Raw genomic sequence first — 17183 nt, forward strand, 5'->3', positions numbered from 1 at the left:
TTTGAATCCTTGCATTAAGAAGATTCCTGGTTTGAAGAATAAAACAATAAGAGGAAAAAAGTGGTTTTATAATTTTTATTTTTTTAACAATTACTCTTCAAAGGGAAAAGGTTATTTAAGGGTATAAAGAGACTAATAAAAGACTGAAAACATTTTACTACTTTTATAAAAACCTGGATAGGTTTTTATATCAGAACCTTTAAGGATCAAAAAGACCTTGCAGAGTTCTTAAGCACAGTTCAGCTTTCCATAGTGCTCCAAAAAGACTCACAGATACCCCAATTCCTATTGAAGAAATCTCCCAAGCTCTTAAGTCTTTTAATAAAGGCAAGGCACCTAGGAGGGGAGCCTTCCCATCCTAATTCCACACCCCTATTTTAGAGGAGTCAGCTCCTCATGCCCCTGTACACATTTAATCACTCACTGCACATCAGTCAGCCTCCCCCTGTGGGGAGAATACACCTAGCTGCTCTACTCATTTATTTCAACAAAAGCGACAGCACTGATAAATTTAAAATGTAGCCAAATGGATTTGTATATGTGTATGGCATGTGTATGTCAGTACAAATGGGGCTTTAGTGTCCGTGTACTTATGTGTGTGCATGCCCACCCACAAGAAGGGTAAATGAGAAAGTGCAAAAGAGAGAGAATACATATGCTCAGGATGGGAAAAGATCGCCCATCTGCATGGCAATGAAAGGCACTGCAGAGTAACCCAAGTTAACCAGTTTACAGTAATGTGTCAAAAAATCATATTTATATTAATCAAAGAATAATAATAAGCCAATAACCTTGATTGATATTTGGTGTTTCTTAATGAGCAACTCACACTCGCACATGGAATGACTCCCTCATTCTGCAGAGTCTGCCAAGGTCCTTGTAGGAACTACTGTTTGGGGAAGAGCCACTTCAGGAAGGGATTACTGTGGGGGACACAGTTGCACTCCCCTCACCTTGGCAACATTGCCTCAAATTGTTCTCTCCTCCACCACCGCTAACCTTCCTTGAGGATTCGGGGGTGTCCTGATATCCAGGATGGATGCAGAGAGCAGGGTATTCAATGAACATGACCCACTGGGGTGATCCCAGGGGGCTGCTGAAGCACTGACTGTCGCTTGCAAGGCAAATGGCTTCCTTTTGCTTTTCGTGGTGGAAGGCAGCTGAGACAAGCCAGCCATCCTGGCAGTCCTGGGTCTTCTGCCACGTGGAGCTGGGAGGAGAGCTGCTGCTCTAATCCCCACTCAACCCGGTACTTCCCTTGACCACTCTCTCCCCACACACCCCCCATGACAGCCCCCCCCCATTTCCCATAACAGGGAAACCTGTGTAAGTGGGTCTTGCTCAAGGTCCAGACCCCCGGCCCAGCTCTCATTTGCTCTGAACTGTCCTCAGGCCCTTGCCCTACAGATTTGTTGCCTTCCTTGGCCTAAGAACTGCTCAAGTATCCTGCACAGAAATGCAAAGTAAAACCTATAGCTTAGCAGCTTAAGAAAGACAATTTTCTCTCTGGTATCCTGAGGGGGAGGAAAAAAACAAATAAGATCTTTCTAAGACAGCTGTTTTTAGCCCCCTAGTGTTAAGAAATCTATGAGGGAGCTTGAGTGAAAAAGTGGTATTTTTCTCTTTCTAGAGTCATCTTTAGTTGTCTACCATAGTTGAAGGGGAGTTGCCAAAAATTGGCAAACTCCTTGACATTTAGATAGAAAACTGACCTGTCCCAATATATTACCCTAAGAGAGTCTAAGGTATTAATTAATCTAAGGTATTAATCAATACCAGTAAATCTTGGCATTCTAAGTAGTCATCAGAGACTTGAACTGATGCTTTCAGACCCTTGTCCAGGAAAACAGTTAAGACAATTGCTATTTATGTATTTATCAAACACTCACATGGCATTTATTATATTCTAGGCACTGTTCTAATCACATTACAATATCTTCCAATTTAATTTAATTCTGTGCGGTAGAATACTATTATTACCATTATTACCCTTATTTTACAGAAGAGGAAACTGAGGCATAAAGAGGCAGAATAATTTCCCCAAGGTAATACTGTTAGGACAAAATATTATCAGAAACCAGACACGGGCACAGCCATTTTGGTTCCAAAGACTGTGTTCTTGACCATCAAATTATGTTCTGTATGTTAACGAGATACTATAAGGAACATGCTAACTATCCATTCTCTTTGCTTACTCATTTTCTAAGCCTTCTCTCTTTAAAAATGACACCATTTAAAAACAAACAACAAAAAACTTCAGCACTATTTATATAGCACTTGAGAGTTTACAAAGTGCTTTTCTGTTTGAGCCTCCCAGCTGGCCTTGTGATGGGCGATGTGAGTTTCATTATCACCAACCTCATGGGACAGATTAAGAAAACTGAGGGACCTGAGATCACAGGACTCAAATTCTCTACATAGATAGTGGCAAAACTGGGAAATTTAAATAGGTTTTCTGTTGCCAAGTCCTCTACCCTCTCCACTGAACTGGGTTGCTGCTATCAAATTAAGTTACCCACAAGTGACATCCCAGACTTTACTAGCTTAGGTTCCCAAAAAAAGCCCTCCTTGAATCACAATTCAGAGTTATTCCTTTGGCTTCCTGAACAGGCTTTGTAAGACCCTCATGACCATGAACTCCTAACACACTGTGCTCTTTACAAACCAAATTAGAAAAAAAAAAATGAGATTATGTTCAGGAAAAGTTGCGTCTGTGCTTCAGTGGGCAGCCTTCTCTCGGGAGCCATTGGAGGGTGTGCCTCACCCAGGCACAGAAACACACCCGGAAGTAAAAAGTTCCAGGATGCAGAAAACAGGACATTAATCACATTAGAGAGATGAAGGGAATCTCCAGGGTGGAGGGTAAGGGAGAGTCCAGGATTCCCGTCGTGCCACAGGCCTGAAGGGCAAGCAACACAGACTTCAGGGAATCAGGAGGTTCAGGGAAGAATTTCTTCAAGAAGATCAAACTGACAGAGTACTGGAAGCTCCTGAACATACTAAGAGGAGATTTAGATAATTAGTCAAGAGTGTTGAATCAGGGACAATCTGAATAGAAAATCCAGCCAGAAAAAAAAAAAGATAACTATAAACTCTACCTCCATGGAAAACAACGGGTCAAGCAAAAAAGAAAAGGTTTATTACTACATGGCTCAGCTCTAAATAGTTTTTACACTAATGCTAATCTCACCGAAGTTACAACGTAATTCTATTGGGACAACTGGGGGATGGGCAAGGTTCACAGGGGATAGGGGTAGGATGGTGGGGGAAGGGAGATAAATCCTCATTCCCCATAGCTGGGAGTCAATATATCATGCCTGAAATTGTACATTCCCAGCCCTACCTCATTGTCTAGGGACCAGGTAGACAAAGGTTGAGTGAAATCACATTTTTAACTAAATAAGTTCCATGCAAACATAAGTCATTATTATAATGACTTATACATTTCACCTAATTGTTGAATAAATCCACGTTCATTATAAAAACCTAGAAAACAAAGTTAAACAAAACAAAATGAAACAAAAAGGACCCACTATGCAACCACCTACTAAGAACCTTTTGTACCTGTTTACAAATCAGATATTTTCCAAGGCTCATTTCTCTGATCAAGCCATGAGGATTTCAGCCAGAAGTTACAACCAACCCTAAGGTGCTGTGTGTAGTTTACCATTAAGTAAGGGAAATGGTGATTCATCCATTGGAAGACTATCTTCTATTTTCTTGGCATTTGTCCCAGAAGAAATAAAACCACTACTCCATATAACCAGTCATAAAAGACGAAATAAATTCCTAACTGCACTTTATTGGTCTGAAAAATTTACATCATAATTCTAGAATTATGTAACTCACTTACACTGACGAGCAAATATCATGGCCAAAACTGATTGAGTATCTAGCTCCTTATCTATGCATACACGTATTCACATCTACTGAAGGTCATGATTTTAAAATATATTTTGGTTGGATTCCTCCTTTCTCTTGGAGAAAAGAGACACACACACTCAGAATACATAAAAGGGCAAAAAATATATTAGTAATCAGCAAAAGATAAGTACTATAGAAACTTTCAAACAGTGAGCAAGAGCACCAAACTTAAATTCATTCCTTTTTCCCATCCTAAAATCATGCCATTACCTTCTTGTTTGCCGCCACACCATCCTCACAGTCAAGCACTGCACAATCTACATTCAGGGATGGAATCTTCTTTATTTTCTTTTCATCATTTCCAGGTACATAGAGCACTGCCCTCCGGGGAATGTACTTGTGATTGGATGTGGTACTATATCCAAGCTTGGAGACATCAGCTGCTAATGATGCTTTCCTGAAGGATACATAATTGGGGTTAGTCCTAAGTAGAATTTCTGTATTTATAAATTTGTGAAAAACTTTATTTTAATGCAAAATTAAAATAGAACACATGAGTAATCTTTTATTTATGGCAGAATGCATAAAAACTAGGAAAACAATAATAACAGAAATAAATAACCAATAAACAAAATGTCATTTTTGGCTGAGGTTTAAAAAACAGATAACACTGTTTATTGACATAATCTTCTGAGAGGAGGAAGGTATACTTATTTTTTCCTGGAAAAACACTTCCAGTATCAGTATGCTGTCCAAATAGCATCCATGGAGAAAAAGGTAAGAAATATATATGTGAAAGGTACTAAACAACAATACTATTTACAATTATATGTAAACTAAAAAGTAGAACATAAAAAAACTATGTAAGCATTACTCTATGGGCCCTCTTTCTGCCATTACATCTTTTTAAGTAGGTAAATCAGTGATTCAAGTTCAATTTTAATAACAGATAAGACAGGTTGGCTACTTCTTAAGTGAGTAGAAAGGACAGTGAATGGGAAAAGACCATTACAGCTCTGTAACTGTAAGCAACTTGATTTCTGGAAACTTCAGATTTCTCATCTATAAAAATAATAGTCATTTTGTAGGTTGTTGAGATTAAGTTAAAAGAAATAAAGCACATGAAATGCTTAACCAGTGCCTGGAAGATATTAGCTGCTTGATATGGTGGTGGGCATAGCAGGAATAGTAGCAGCTGCTGTTGTTATTAATGGAGAAACTATAGTTGTCAGTAGCCCCTACCTGCTATGCTTTCTTTCCCTTTCCTAATATACTAAGTTTAGCCTCCTGCGGAAAAAAGAGGACTTGGCTAGCCACAGCCCTTGACTCTAACCTAGTTAGTACACAGTTTATCCTGTGAAAACAGTGCTTTAGCCCATGAGATATGGTAAAGGAATATGAAATCAGCTCTCATAATCAGGACCAGCTACATAATTTGTGGGGCCCAGGGTAAAATGAAAATGCAGAGCCCCTTGTTTAAAACTTATTAGGAATTCCAAGATGGCAATAAAAGAATATTAAAACAAGCGCCATGCCCTTCTAGGAGCACAAGTTGCATATCCATGAAGCCAGTCCTGCCAATGACAGATGAAGCTTTATGTCATGAAGGCTGCCAGTTAAGGAAAGGTTAAAGCCCCAGCAAACTCATAACACCCTACTGTTTTACTTCTGGATAAATAGCATGATGCTTTTCAAAAGTATGTCAGCTGTGTGTGCTCTTTGTGAATGATCCTTTGACACCAGCAGTTAGCAGTTATCCTAAGTTAATGCCACCTTGTGACTTAATGTATCTCAAGAAAAATCACTGTCTTTTAGGGGGCCTAGAAATTTGAGTGAACTTCCTCATTCCCTCTTGCAGCCAACTCTAATAAACTTGAAAACAGGCCTCAAAATCTTATTTTTCTACCATAAGCATTGTACTATATGAGGTATAGTGAGATATAGGTTAATTTTAAACATGTATATGTCTTATAAAACATTTTATTTAATATAAAATATATAATGGCCAGCTTATTGAAGAATGTCTGAAATATGTCATCATTTTTCACTGACTGAAAATACCTGGTTTATCTAAAAACGGGGAGGAAATAAAATGACTTAACAGCAGCAACCACATTTTACATATTATTTACACTGGAAAACAGAATTTGCAACATATACATTTCCCTTATGAGGAAATGTTTGGGGCAAAATCTCTGCTCATCAGGATTTAGTGTAACCACACATATAAAAACCAAAGACAGGGGGAAATGGTACACTGGGAAGAACTAGGAATCCATCTCCATACCTAGACAACAATTGCACTGGCAGAATCTATCTGATATAACTGTTTTGGAACTCTGGGATCTATTGAAGGCTTGCAACTTCCAGGGAAAGGCTTGGATAATAAACTGTGCTTACTTTTGGTCAATTTCAGCTCCTAGCACAGTAGCAGCTACCCATCCATCTGCCACCTCTCAGCCACATGGTAGGCAGCTGTGTACCTGTTCCTGAAGCAACCTGCACACAGCTTGAGGTAGCCAGAGTGAGTAAAAAAGAACCCTGTTCTCTAACTATTAGGGATCTGTGCTCTGACTGATGATTGCTGGTTTTGATCACAGAGGTGCAGACAAACAGGATGGGGTCCATTGTTATTGCATCTCCCTCCATTGTTGTACGTTCCTCGCCCTTTGGCTAAGGTGAATTCCAAGGGATTTAAAGGGCCAGCACCTTCCCCCCACCCCTTTAGTTATTCTCTTTTCCCCCTTTTAGGAGCCAGACATTAAAGACTAGGTCATTCAAAAACAAGTGCATAAATGGAGAAAACTAGAAAATGACCATGCATGGCTGGGGAAGGGCTCAGAAAAGATCTGAGAAGACCTTAAGGTTACATCTCAGGCTGATCTTTAGCACAGACACAGTGTACAACCATCAAAATAAATAAAAAATAAATAACAACAACAACAAAACCCAGACAAATCCTGTGGAAGGGGAAGAATCTAATTAATAGAGTTACCACATTTTTAGATTCAAATGTCCAGCTTTCAACAACAACAACAACAAAATCACAGTGCATACAAAGAAACAGGAAAATATGGCCCAGTCAAAGGAAAAAAACAAGTCAATGGAAACTCTCCTTGAAAAAGACCTGGTGGCAGATATACTAGACAAGGACTTTAAAATAACCATCTTAAAAACGCATAAAGAACTAAAGGAATTTACAGTAAATCAACAGAATGATGTACAAACAAAATGGAAATATTAATAAAAAGAGAGAAAACCTAAAAAGAAACCAAAAAGAAAATCTGGAACTCAAAGTACAATAACTGAAATGAAAAATTCACTAGAGGAATTCACAGGCAGGTATGAACAGGCTGAAAAAAGAATCAGCAAACTTTCAAACAGGACAATGGAAATTATAAAGTGTGAGGAACAGAAAAAAGATTGAAGAAACAAACTGAAGAAAAGTGAACAGAGCCTCAAGGACCTGTAGGACAAACAAGCAGACCACGCACTGTGGGAGTTCCAGAAAGAGAAGAAAGAGAGAAATGGACAAGAGAATACTTGAAAAATCAATGGCTGAAAACTCTCCAAATTTACCAAAAAACATAAATATAAACATTTAAGAAGTTCAATAAACTCCAAGTAAGATGAATCAAAGAGATCCACATTGAGACACACTAAAAGCAAACTTTCAAACAACAAAGACAAAGAGAGAATCTTGAAAATAGAGAGACAAGCAAATTGTCACAAATAAGGTATCTTCAATAATATTATAAGCAGATTCCTCATCAGAAACTTTGGAGGTCAGAAGGCAATGGACCACTATATTTAGAGTGCTAAAAGGAAAAAATGAAAAAATTCTGCCAACCAAGAATCCTACATTCAACAAAACTGTCCTTCAAAAGTGAGGGAGATTTCCCTGTACGGGCCAGCCACCAAAAAAAAAAAAACGAAAGAAAGAAAAAAAAAGAAAAGAAAAGAAAAAGAAAAACGAAAAAAAAGTGAGGGAGAAATTAAGGCATTTCCAGATCAAAAAAAGCTGAGAGAATTTGTTACCACTAGACTTGCCCTGCAAGAAATGTTCAAGGGAGTCCTGCAGGGTGAAATGAAAGGACACTAGACAGTAACTTGAAGCCTTATCAAAAAATAAAAATCACAATAAAAGTAAATACACGGTGAGCATTTATAAACATAACAACAGCTTCTAATTCCACTTTTCGTTTTCTATATGATATAAGAGACTGATATTTTTTTTAAAAGTATTAGTCTAAAAGCTAGTATTATAATATTTGGTTTGTAACCCCCACATTTTGATTACTATATAATTTGAGACTAATGCATTTAAAAGAATGATTATTTTATGTTTTAAGGATGCACAATGTATAAAGATGTAATTCTGTGACATCAGAACCAAAAGGGGTGGGGATGGAGTTGAAAAGGAGCAGAATTTTGTATGTTATGGAAGATAAGATGTTATAAATTCAAATTAGAGTGTTATAACCTTAGGATGTTAAATGTAATCTCCACAGTAACCACAAAGAAAATAGCTACAGAATATGCACAAAAGAAAATGAGAAAGGAATTTAAACATGTTACTACAAAAAACAACTAAACACAAAAGGAGACAGTAATGCAGGGAATGAGGAACAAAAAAGCTATCAGGCATACAGAAAACAAACAATAAAATGACAGAAGTAAGTCCCTCCTTATCAGTAATTACTTTAAATTTAAATAGATTAAACTCTCCAATATGGATTAACTCTCCAATCAAAAGACATAGATTGGCAGAATGGATTAAAAACACATAATTCAACTCTATGTGTCTACAAGAGACTCACTTTAGATTCAAAGACACAAATAGATTAAGAAGGAAAAAATGAAAAAAGCTATTCCATGTAAGTAGTAATCAAAAGAGAGCAGGCGTAATTATACTAATATCAGACAAAATAGACTTTAAATCAAAAAAGTTTACAAGAGACAAAGAAAGACATTATGTGTTAATATAAATACAGCAAGATACAAGAATTATAAACATTATGCACCTAACGACAAGCCATCAAAATACATAAAACAAAAACTAACAGAATTGAAAGGAGAAATAAATAGTTCTACAGTAATATTTGGAGACTTTCAATACTCCACTCTCAATAATGATTAGAACAACTGGACAGAAGATAAATAGGAAAATAGAGGACTTAAACAACACCAACCAACTAGGTCATATAGACATATACAGAACAGCATACAAATTCTTCTCAAGTACACATGAGATATTTTCCAGAATAGACCATATTTTAGGCTACAAATTAAGTGTCAAGAGAGTTAAAAAGATAGATATACAAAATAATTTCTCTGACCATAACAGGATAAAGTTAGCAATCAATAATGAAAGTTAAACTGTAAAATTCACAAATTTATGGGAATTAACACACTTTTAAACAACCAATGGATCAAAGAAGAAATCACAGGAAAAATTAGAAAATATGTAGTGATGAATGAAAATGAAAACACAACATACCAAAACTTATGAGATGCAGCAAAAGCAGTGCTAAGAGGAAAGTTTATTGCTATAAACACTTACCTTAAAAATCAAGAAGGATCTCAAATCAATAACCTAACTTTACAACTTAAGGGAGCAGAAAAAGAAGAGCAAACTAAACCCAAACCTAGCAGAAGGAAGAAAATAAAAAAAATAAGAGCAGAGATAAACAAAATAGAGAAAAGAAAAACAAGAGAAAATCAATGAAACCAGAAGTCAGTTCTTTGAAAAGATCAACAAATTGACAGACTTTTAGCTAGATGGGCTAAGAAAAAAAGAAAAACGTCTCGAATTACTAAAATCAGAAAGAAAAATGGAGACATCACTACTGATTCTACAGAAATAAAAAAGATTATAAGACAGTACTATGAACAACCGTATGCCAGCAAACTAAATAACCTAGATGAAATGGACAAATTCCTAGAAACATAAAACCTACTAAAACTAAATCACAGTCCACGGCCATGCCACACTCAACGTGCCCAATCTCGTCTGATCTCAGAGGCTAAGCAGGGTCAGGCCTGGGTTGTACTTGGATCGGAGATTTCCTGGGAATACTGGGTGCTGTAGGTTTATATGTATATATAAAAAGACTAAATCATGAAGAAGTAGAAAATCTGAATAGACCTATAACTAGTGAAGAGATTGAATACGTAATAAAAAATCTGCTGACAAAGGAAGACCCTGGACCTGATAGTTTCATGAATGAATTCTACTAAACCTTTAAAAAAGAACTAATACCAATCCTTCTCAAACTTTTCCCAAAAATTGAGGAGGAAGAAACACTTCCTAACTCATTCTGTGACTCCAGCATCACCCTGATACCAAAGCCAGGCAAAGACACTACAAGAAAAGAAAACAACAGACCAATATCCCTTATGAACATTGATAGAAAAATCCTCAACAAAATATTAGCAAACTGAACTCAGCAGGATATTGAAAGGATTATACATCATGACCAAGTGGGACTTATTCCTGAAATGCAAGGATGATGTTCAACATATGAAAATCAATCAAGATAATATACCACATTAACAGAATGAAGAGGGGGAAAAAACCCATCTGATCATCCCATTATATGCAGAAAAAGCGTATGACAAAATTGAATAGCTTTTCATGATAAAAACACTCAACACACTAGGAATAGAAGCAAAATACCTCAACATGATGAAGCCATATATGAAAAACCCACACTAAACATCATACTCAATGGTAAAAGACTGAAAGGTTTTCCTCTAAGGTCGAGATAACAAGATAAGGACATCCACTTTGGCCACTTCCATTCAACACAGTACTGAAATTTCTAGCCAGTGCAATTTGGGGGTGTGTGGGAGGGAATGGGGGGAGAAAGAAAGAGAAGCCATATAAATTGAAAAGAAAAAATTAAAATTATCTCTATTAGGAGATGATATGATCTTCTGTGTAGAAAACCCTAAGTAGCAGAATACAAAACCAACACAGAAAAATAAGTTATATTTCTATACGCTAATGATGAACAATCTGAAAAGGAAATTACAAAAACAATTCCATTTACAAAAGCACCAAACAGAATAAAATACCTAGGAATTAACTTAACCAAGGAGGTGAAAGATTTGTACAATGAATACTATGAATGTTTGCTGAAAGAAATTAAAGAAGGCAAAAATAAGTGGAAACACATCCCATGTTCATGGATTAGAAGACGTTGTATTGTTATGATGTCAATACTACTAAAGTGAGCTATGGATTCAATGCAATTCCTATCAAAATCACAATGATGTTTTTTGTAGAAAAAGAAAAACCCACCCAAAATTCATATGGAATCTCAGGAGACACTGAATAGCCAAAACAATCTTGAAAAAGAAGAACAAAACTGAGGGACACATGTCCTGATTTCAAAACAATCAAAACAGTGTGGCATAAAGACAGACATATGGGGGTACTTCAAAAAGTTTGTGGAGAAACAGAATTGAAAGATAATACTAATCTTTCCATGGACTTTTTGAAGTACTCTCATATAGACCAATGTACTAGAATATAGAGCCCAGAAATAAACCCTCACATAATTGGTCAAATGATTTTTGACAAGGTGCCAAGGCCATTAAATGGGGACGGACAGAATATATAAGAATTTGGTTGAGATCCCCATACTGGCCAACTGCCAAAAAAAAAAAAAAAAAAGAATATACAAGAATTAACTCAAAACAGATCAAAGACCTGAATATAAGACCTAAAACTTAGAAGGAAACATAGGGCAAAATTTTCATGACATTGGATCTGGCAATGACTTCTTGGATCTGACACCAAAGGCATGGGCAACAAAAGAAAAAATAAACAAATTGGACTTTATGAAAATTGTAAAAATTTGTGCATCAAAAGACACGGTCAACAGAGTAAAAAGCAATCCACAGAATGGGAGAAAATATTTGCAAATCATATGTCTGATAAGGGATTTTATACAGGATAGAGAACTCCTAAAATTCACCTGTGGATGTATTTCACAGGGCCTAGCTTCCAAAGCCCTGTAGTTCCAAGTATAACCTAACTTTTAAAAATTACATATGGAAATGTCAAGCTTGCAAACAAAAGGAAACTTTCCTCAGGCTAAAGTCTCTGATGTAGATAAGAATTATAACACAGCAAAATTGTTGGCTCAAGGACAGATGCCCTTGGAGCATGTTAACCTAAAGTTATTTGATTGTTATGTAAAAATACTAAGGAAATTGCTGTAGGAAAAGACAGTATTTGCTAAAAACAAGCTTTTGTTGGTGGATTGACTTAACCTTTTGCAAATTGCATTATGGAATGTCATTTTGTTATTTCATTTATGTTACCAGTTTCTATTGTTAAACTATACTTAGCCATAACTCCACCTGTGTTCCTTTTCTGTAACTTTCTGGCCTGGAGAATAAATACTGAGAAAGAACCCCAGTTCAGGGTTATTTTTCCAAGGAGGAATGCCTCTCTCTTGAGGGTTCCTGGAAAATTAACCCTTTTGGGGCTTCTCACTGCTCAGAAGAAATGGGCTTTGAGTAATCCTTTTTGTGTCTCCCTCACCCAGGGGGTGAGAGGTGACAAAGAGAGTGCAACACTCAACAGTGAAACAAACAGATTAAAAATGGGCAAAGGACTTGAATAAACATTTCTCCAAAAAAAGATATACAAATTATCAATAAGCACATGGAAAGATGCTCAATATCACTAATCATTAGGAAAGCACAGATCAAAACTAAAACAAGATACCACCTCACACCCATTAGGGTGGCTGCTAACAAAAGAACGGAAAACAAATGTTAAACACGTGGAGAAACTGGAACCCTTGTGCACTGCTGGTGGGAATGTGAAATGGTACAGCCATTGTGGACAACAGTACAGAGGTTCCTAAAAAAATTAAAAGTAGAACTACTATATGTGCCAGCAATCCACCTTCTGAGTATATATCTGTATTAGTCCATTTATGTTGCTATAACAAGATACGTGGAACTGGGTATTTTATAAAGAATATGAAATTTATTTGCTTACAGTTTCTGAGGTTGGGTAGTCCAAAGTGCATCTGGTGGTGGTGACAGTGACCCAGGGGTCTCAGGTTACAAGATGGTAGAAACAAAAAAAGCAGAGAGAGGGAGAAAGACAGACTCTCCTCTTCTTTTAAAGCCCTCAGAACCACGCCCCTGATCACCATTTTTAATCCATTCACTACTGCACGGTCCTACAATCCAATCACCTCTTCAAGGCTCTTCCTTTCAACTACCATAATAGGATTTCCCACCCTCTTAACAGTCACAGTGGGGGCTAAGTTTCTAATACATAAAACTTGGGGGACACAATTCAAGTGTCAGAGAGTTTTAGGGGGACATAATTCAATCCTCTGCAATATCCAAAGGAAATAAAACCACTGTCTCAAAGAGATGTCTGCACTCCCTTGTTCAAGCATCATTACTCATAATAGCTGAGGTAAGAAAACAACCCAAGTGTCAGTCAACAGAAAAAAGAAAATGTGTTGTTTCTATGTGTGTGTGTGTGTTTGTGTGTACACAAGTATATAGGGAATATAAATGGAATATTATTCAGGCTTAAACAAGAAGGAAAGCATAGGGATGAATATGGAGGATATTATGTTAAGTGGACTAAGCCAGACACAGAAAGACATGACTGCGTGACCTCCCTTATTATGTGGAATCTAAAAAAAGTTGAACTCATAGAAATGGAGTAGAAGAGTGGTTACTAGGGATCAAGAAGATGGGGTGCAGGGTGGAGGAAATGGGGAAATGTTGGCCAAAGGGTACAAACTTGCAGCAAAACGAACAAGCCCCGGAGATCTAATTACAGCACGGTGACTACAGTTAATAATGCACTGTATACTTGAAATTTACTAAGGAAGTAGGTCTTCAGTATTTTCATCACACACACACACACACACACTCACACACAAAAGGTAACCATGTGATGTGATGGATATGCTAAAGCTTGATTGTGGTAATCGTTCTACAATGTATATGACTATCAAACATCACTTTGCACACTTCGAATATATACAATTTTTATTTGTCAATTATACCTCAATAAAGCCAAAAAACTGTTTCTAAAGATATTTAATGCCACATAAAGATAGTTATGGTTGTTATTTTTAAAAAGAAGATATAACATTATATATGCAATAGCATCTCAACTTTGTAAAAAATACAAAGGAAAATATCTAGAAGGAAATACATCAGAATTTTATTAGGGATGTTTCTGAACTGTAGAATTTGAGCTCAAGATTTTTCTGCTTCTGGATACCTTTATCCTATTTTGCACATTTCCTCCTTATTCCTCTTATAATACGGCTGAAAACAAACCCATAAAAGCATTTAAAAGGTTTTAAATGGCAGCATAATATAGTGAAAAGCATGAGGCCAGACTATATAAAATTGCTGATATTTGACCATTTTCAACCTACAGAATAGTAGTTTTGGTTCAACCCAATGTTTTGACTAGTAGTCAGAAGATGGGGTGAGAAGCAAGCATCAATTTCTTCTTCAATGAGAAGAAACATAATACCCACCTCACACAGGTGAAACAGCTACACACACAGGCGGTACAGCCACCTCATACAGATGAAAGCTCACCATAAACAGTAAAATAAGTAGCATGGAGATACAGTTACTATTATTATCTGGCACTTGTCACCATGTGTGCTGCTGGTCATAGCCCAGCACCAAGGATTTTGTGTCCAGTGTCTTCAAGTAGATGATAAGGTCTGCAGAGGGGTGCTTGACACAGGGCCTGCACATTCGAGGGACACATCGCAAGTTGACTTGTGAGCTCAACAAGGCCAGCTCTCTGGAGTGGGTGTGTAGGACTCCTCCACAACCCCACTGTCCTTGTTCTCCTTGTGGAAGAGTCAAGTGTTAGTGGTGATCACAGGTAGGAGGTCATTTTTATTTATTTTCTACTTTGCCATCCTTGAGCCTTTAATCCAACCCATGACCCATTGCTTCTTTTCCTCTGTTCATCCCCTCCTTTCTGTAATACATTCACATCCTCGTGTAGGGCCTAGGTGACTATGAAAGCCTCATAATTATCCTCATTGCCTCCAGTTGGTTCTTTTGCTTGTTCATTTGTTCATTTACTCAGTGAACACTTAGTAGGCACCCTATGGGCCTCCACCAACACACACAGCAGCACCTATGTGCAAATTTTTAAAAAGGCACCCCCTTGCACCTTCCAGGGGATGGAAAAGCAAAGCGGTGCCTCCTGCTCCTGCTCCTGCTCCTGCTGCAGCATGGTTTGGAGCATGGAGACAGGCTGAAGATCAGCCCTTATTCATGCCCCTCTCCAGGCACCCTGCCCAGGGCACACCCTGCACAACTGTATGCAGTGGCCCCGAGCTGCACCGTGCCAGGTGGCACTGTTGGGGAGGTGGCACAAGAGAAACAGGGCATGCTCAGAAGGTGTAGGGAAGCACACCCAGAAGAATGGCCTATAAGACAGGGTCAGGAAAGCTTATGGCCTGTCCATAGCCAAGCTTGAGTGAAAAAGAAGATTGACAGTAACTAAGCTGTTCAGAATAATGAAAAGAAGAAATGGGTTTGGGGATTTGGGCTTCAGGCTCTGTTGCAAACTCTGAGGTCCGGAGGGGGGCTGGCACTGGGCAGGTGGCAGGAGCCCAGTCCTGGCAGTCACGGTTCCGAACGAAAAGGAGGGCTTTCCCAAGCCTCACTCGTCCTTCCTGCTGGCGCGTCCCCTCCTTCCCCCACGCCCGGCTGTTCCAAAATCTGTTCTGCACCAGCGCTGCGTTCAGCACTAACTACTGCATATGAGTACAATTGCAGTAGGTGACAAGATTGAACTTATTTTATTTTATCTTGCATATTTGGAGTTAGAGCCTCTTGATAGTCAACATGTAAATATATTCAAACAATATGCAAAGCAAGGGCTTAAAATGAGTTGGAAAAAATCTGGTAGCCTTATGGTGAGTTCTTTCTGCAGAGGGACCTTTCTTAGCTATGACATCCCAGAGGGGCACCCCCTCCTGGCCTTGTTTCTGTCTTTTTTCCCTCACCAGATACCCTTAATTAACCATTTATATCACTAAAGACATAACTAGTCCCTAGAGTGACGGGGGTTCACACCTTGGGGTCCAATATAGCAATCACCTGGGGAACTTTTAAAAATTGTCAAATTCTGGACCCCATCCATGCAATTAAATTAAATTCACTGGTACTATGCCTCCCCCATCCAGGGGGGACACATTCCATGACCCCCAGTAGATGCCTGAAACCTTGGATAATACAGCACCTCATATAGACTATGTTTTTTCCTGTACATACATACCGATGATAAAGTTTCATGTATAAATCAGGCACAATAAGAGATTAACAACAAAAAGTAATAATAAAATAGAATGGTTATAACAATATGCCAACATTACTATTCTGTACTTTGGTGCCATTACTATGACAAATAAGGGTGAACTGGACACAAGCATTGCAATCCTGCAGCAGTCAATCTGATAACCAGGATGACTACTAAGAGACTAATGGGCGGGCTGCATTTATGGTGTGGATGTGCTAAACAAGGGGTGATTCACATCACAGGCAGAACAGGGCAAGATGGCAGGAGACTTCATCACGCTACTCAGAACGACATGAGATTTAAAACTTATGAGTTGTTTATTGCTGGAATTGTCCGTGTAATATTTTTGGACTGTGGTTGACGGCAGGTAACTGAAACCACAGAAAGCAAAACCGTGGATAAGGGAGGACTGCTGTAATAGGGCCCAGGCTTCAGTATTTTTTAAGCTGTCTAGGTCCTTGTGTTGCTGCAGACCAGCACCACCAGTCTCATATCTATTCTCATGGGAGAATCTCCCACCTTTCGCAAGAGAATCAATTATCATGTGGGAGCTTATTAGCAATGCAGAATCTGGGGCCCCATCCTAGTCCTTCCTAATCAGAATCTGCATAGTGACAAGATCCCCAGGTGATGTCTGTCACATGAAAGCTTGAGAAGCACTAGTCTAGGTTATTGATTCTCAAACCTGTTGGAAAACTGGAATCACCTGGGGAGTTTTCACAAGCTCGTGCCAGAGCCCCAGCCACAGAAAGTGGGATGTAATTGGTCTGGGGTAAGACCTAGGCTTTGGGACTTTTAAAAGTTGCCTACATGATTCTAATGTGCAGCCAAGTTGGAGGACCACCACACTAGATGATTCCAATGCAGGCACTGCCTACATGTAAGAAATTTTGCTTCAATAAAAATTTCTCTTCAGTGAATCATATGCAACCATTATGCACAAGTAAATGCTGTGCATAATGATTGATCATTTCAGCTAACT

General features: G+C 38.1%; 1 protein-coding gene across 2 annotated transcripts in view; it reads right to left on the reverse strand.

The window, feature by feature from the left end:
- Window positions 1–17183, reverse strand: part of CLYBL (citramalyl-CoA lyase) — a 226457-nt gene that overhangs the window by 89590 nt on the left and 119684 nt on the right. For both annotated transcript variants that reach the window (XM_063103081.1, XM_063103080.1), the window contains exon 2: window positions 4135–4321. In XM_063103081.1, the coding sequence (XP_062959151.1) occupies window positions 4135–4321 (187 nt within the window). The remainder of the gene's footprint in view (window positions 1–4134; window positions 4322–17183) is intronic.

The sequence above is a fragment of the Cynocephalus volans genome, chromosome 7, assembly GCF_027409185.1.
Source record: "Cynocephalus volans isolate mCynVol1 chromosome 7, mCynVol1.pri, whole genome shotgun sequence".
NCBI lineage: Eukaryota > Metazoa > Chordata > Mammalia > Dermoptera > Cynocephalidae > Cynocephalus > Cynocephalus volans.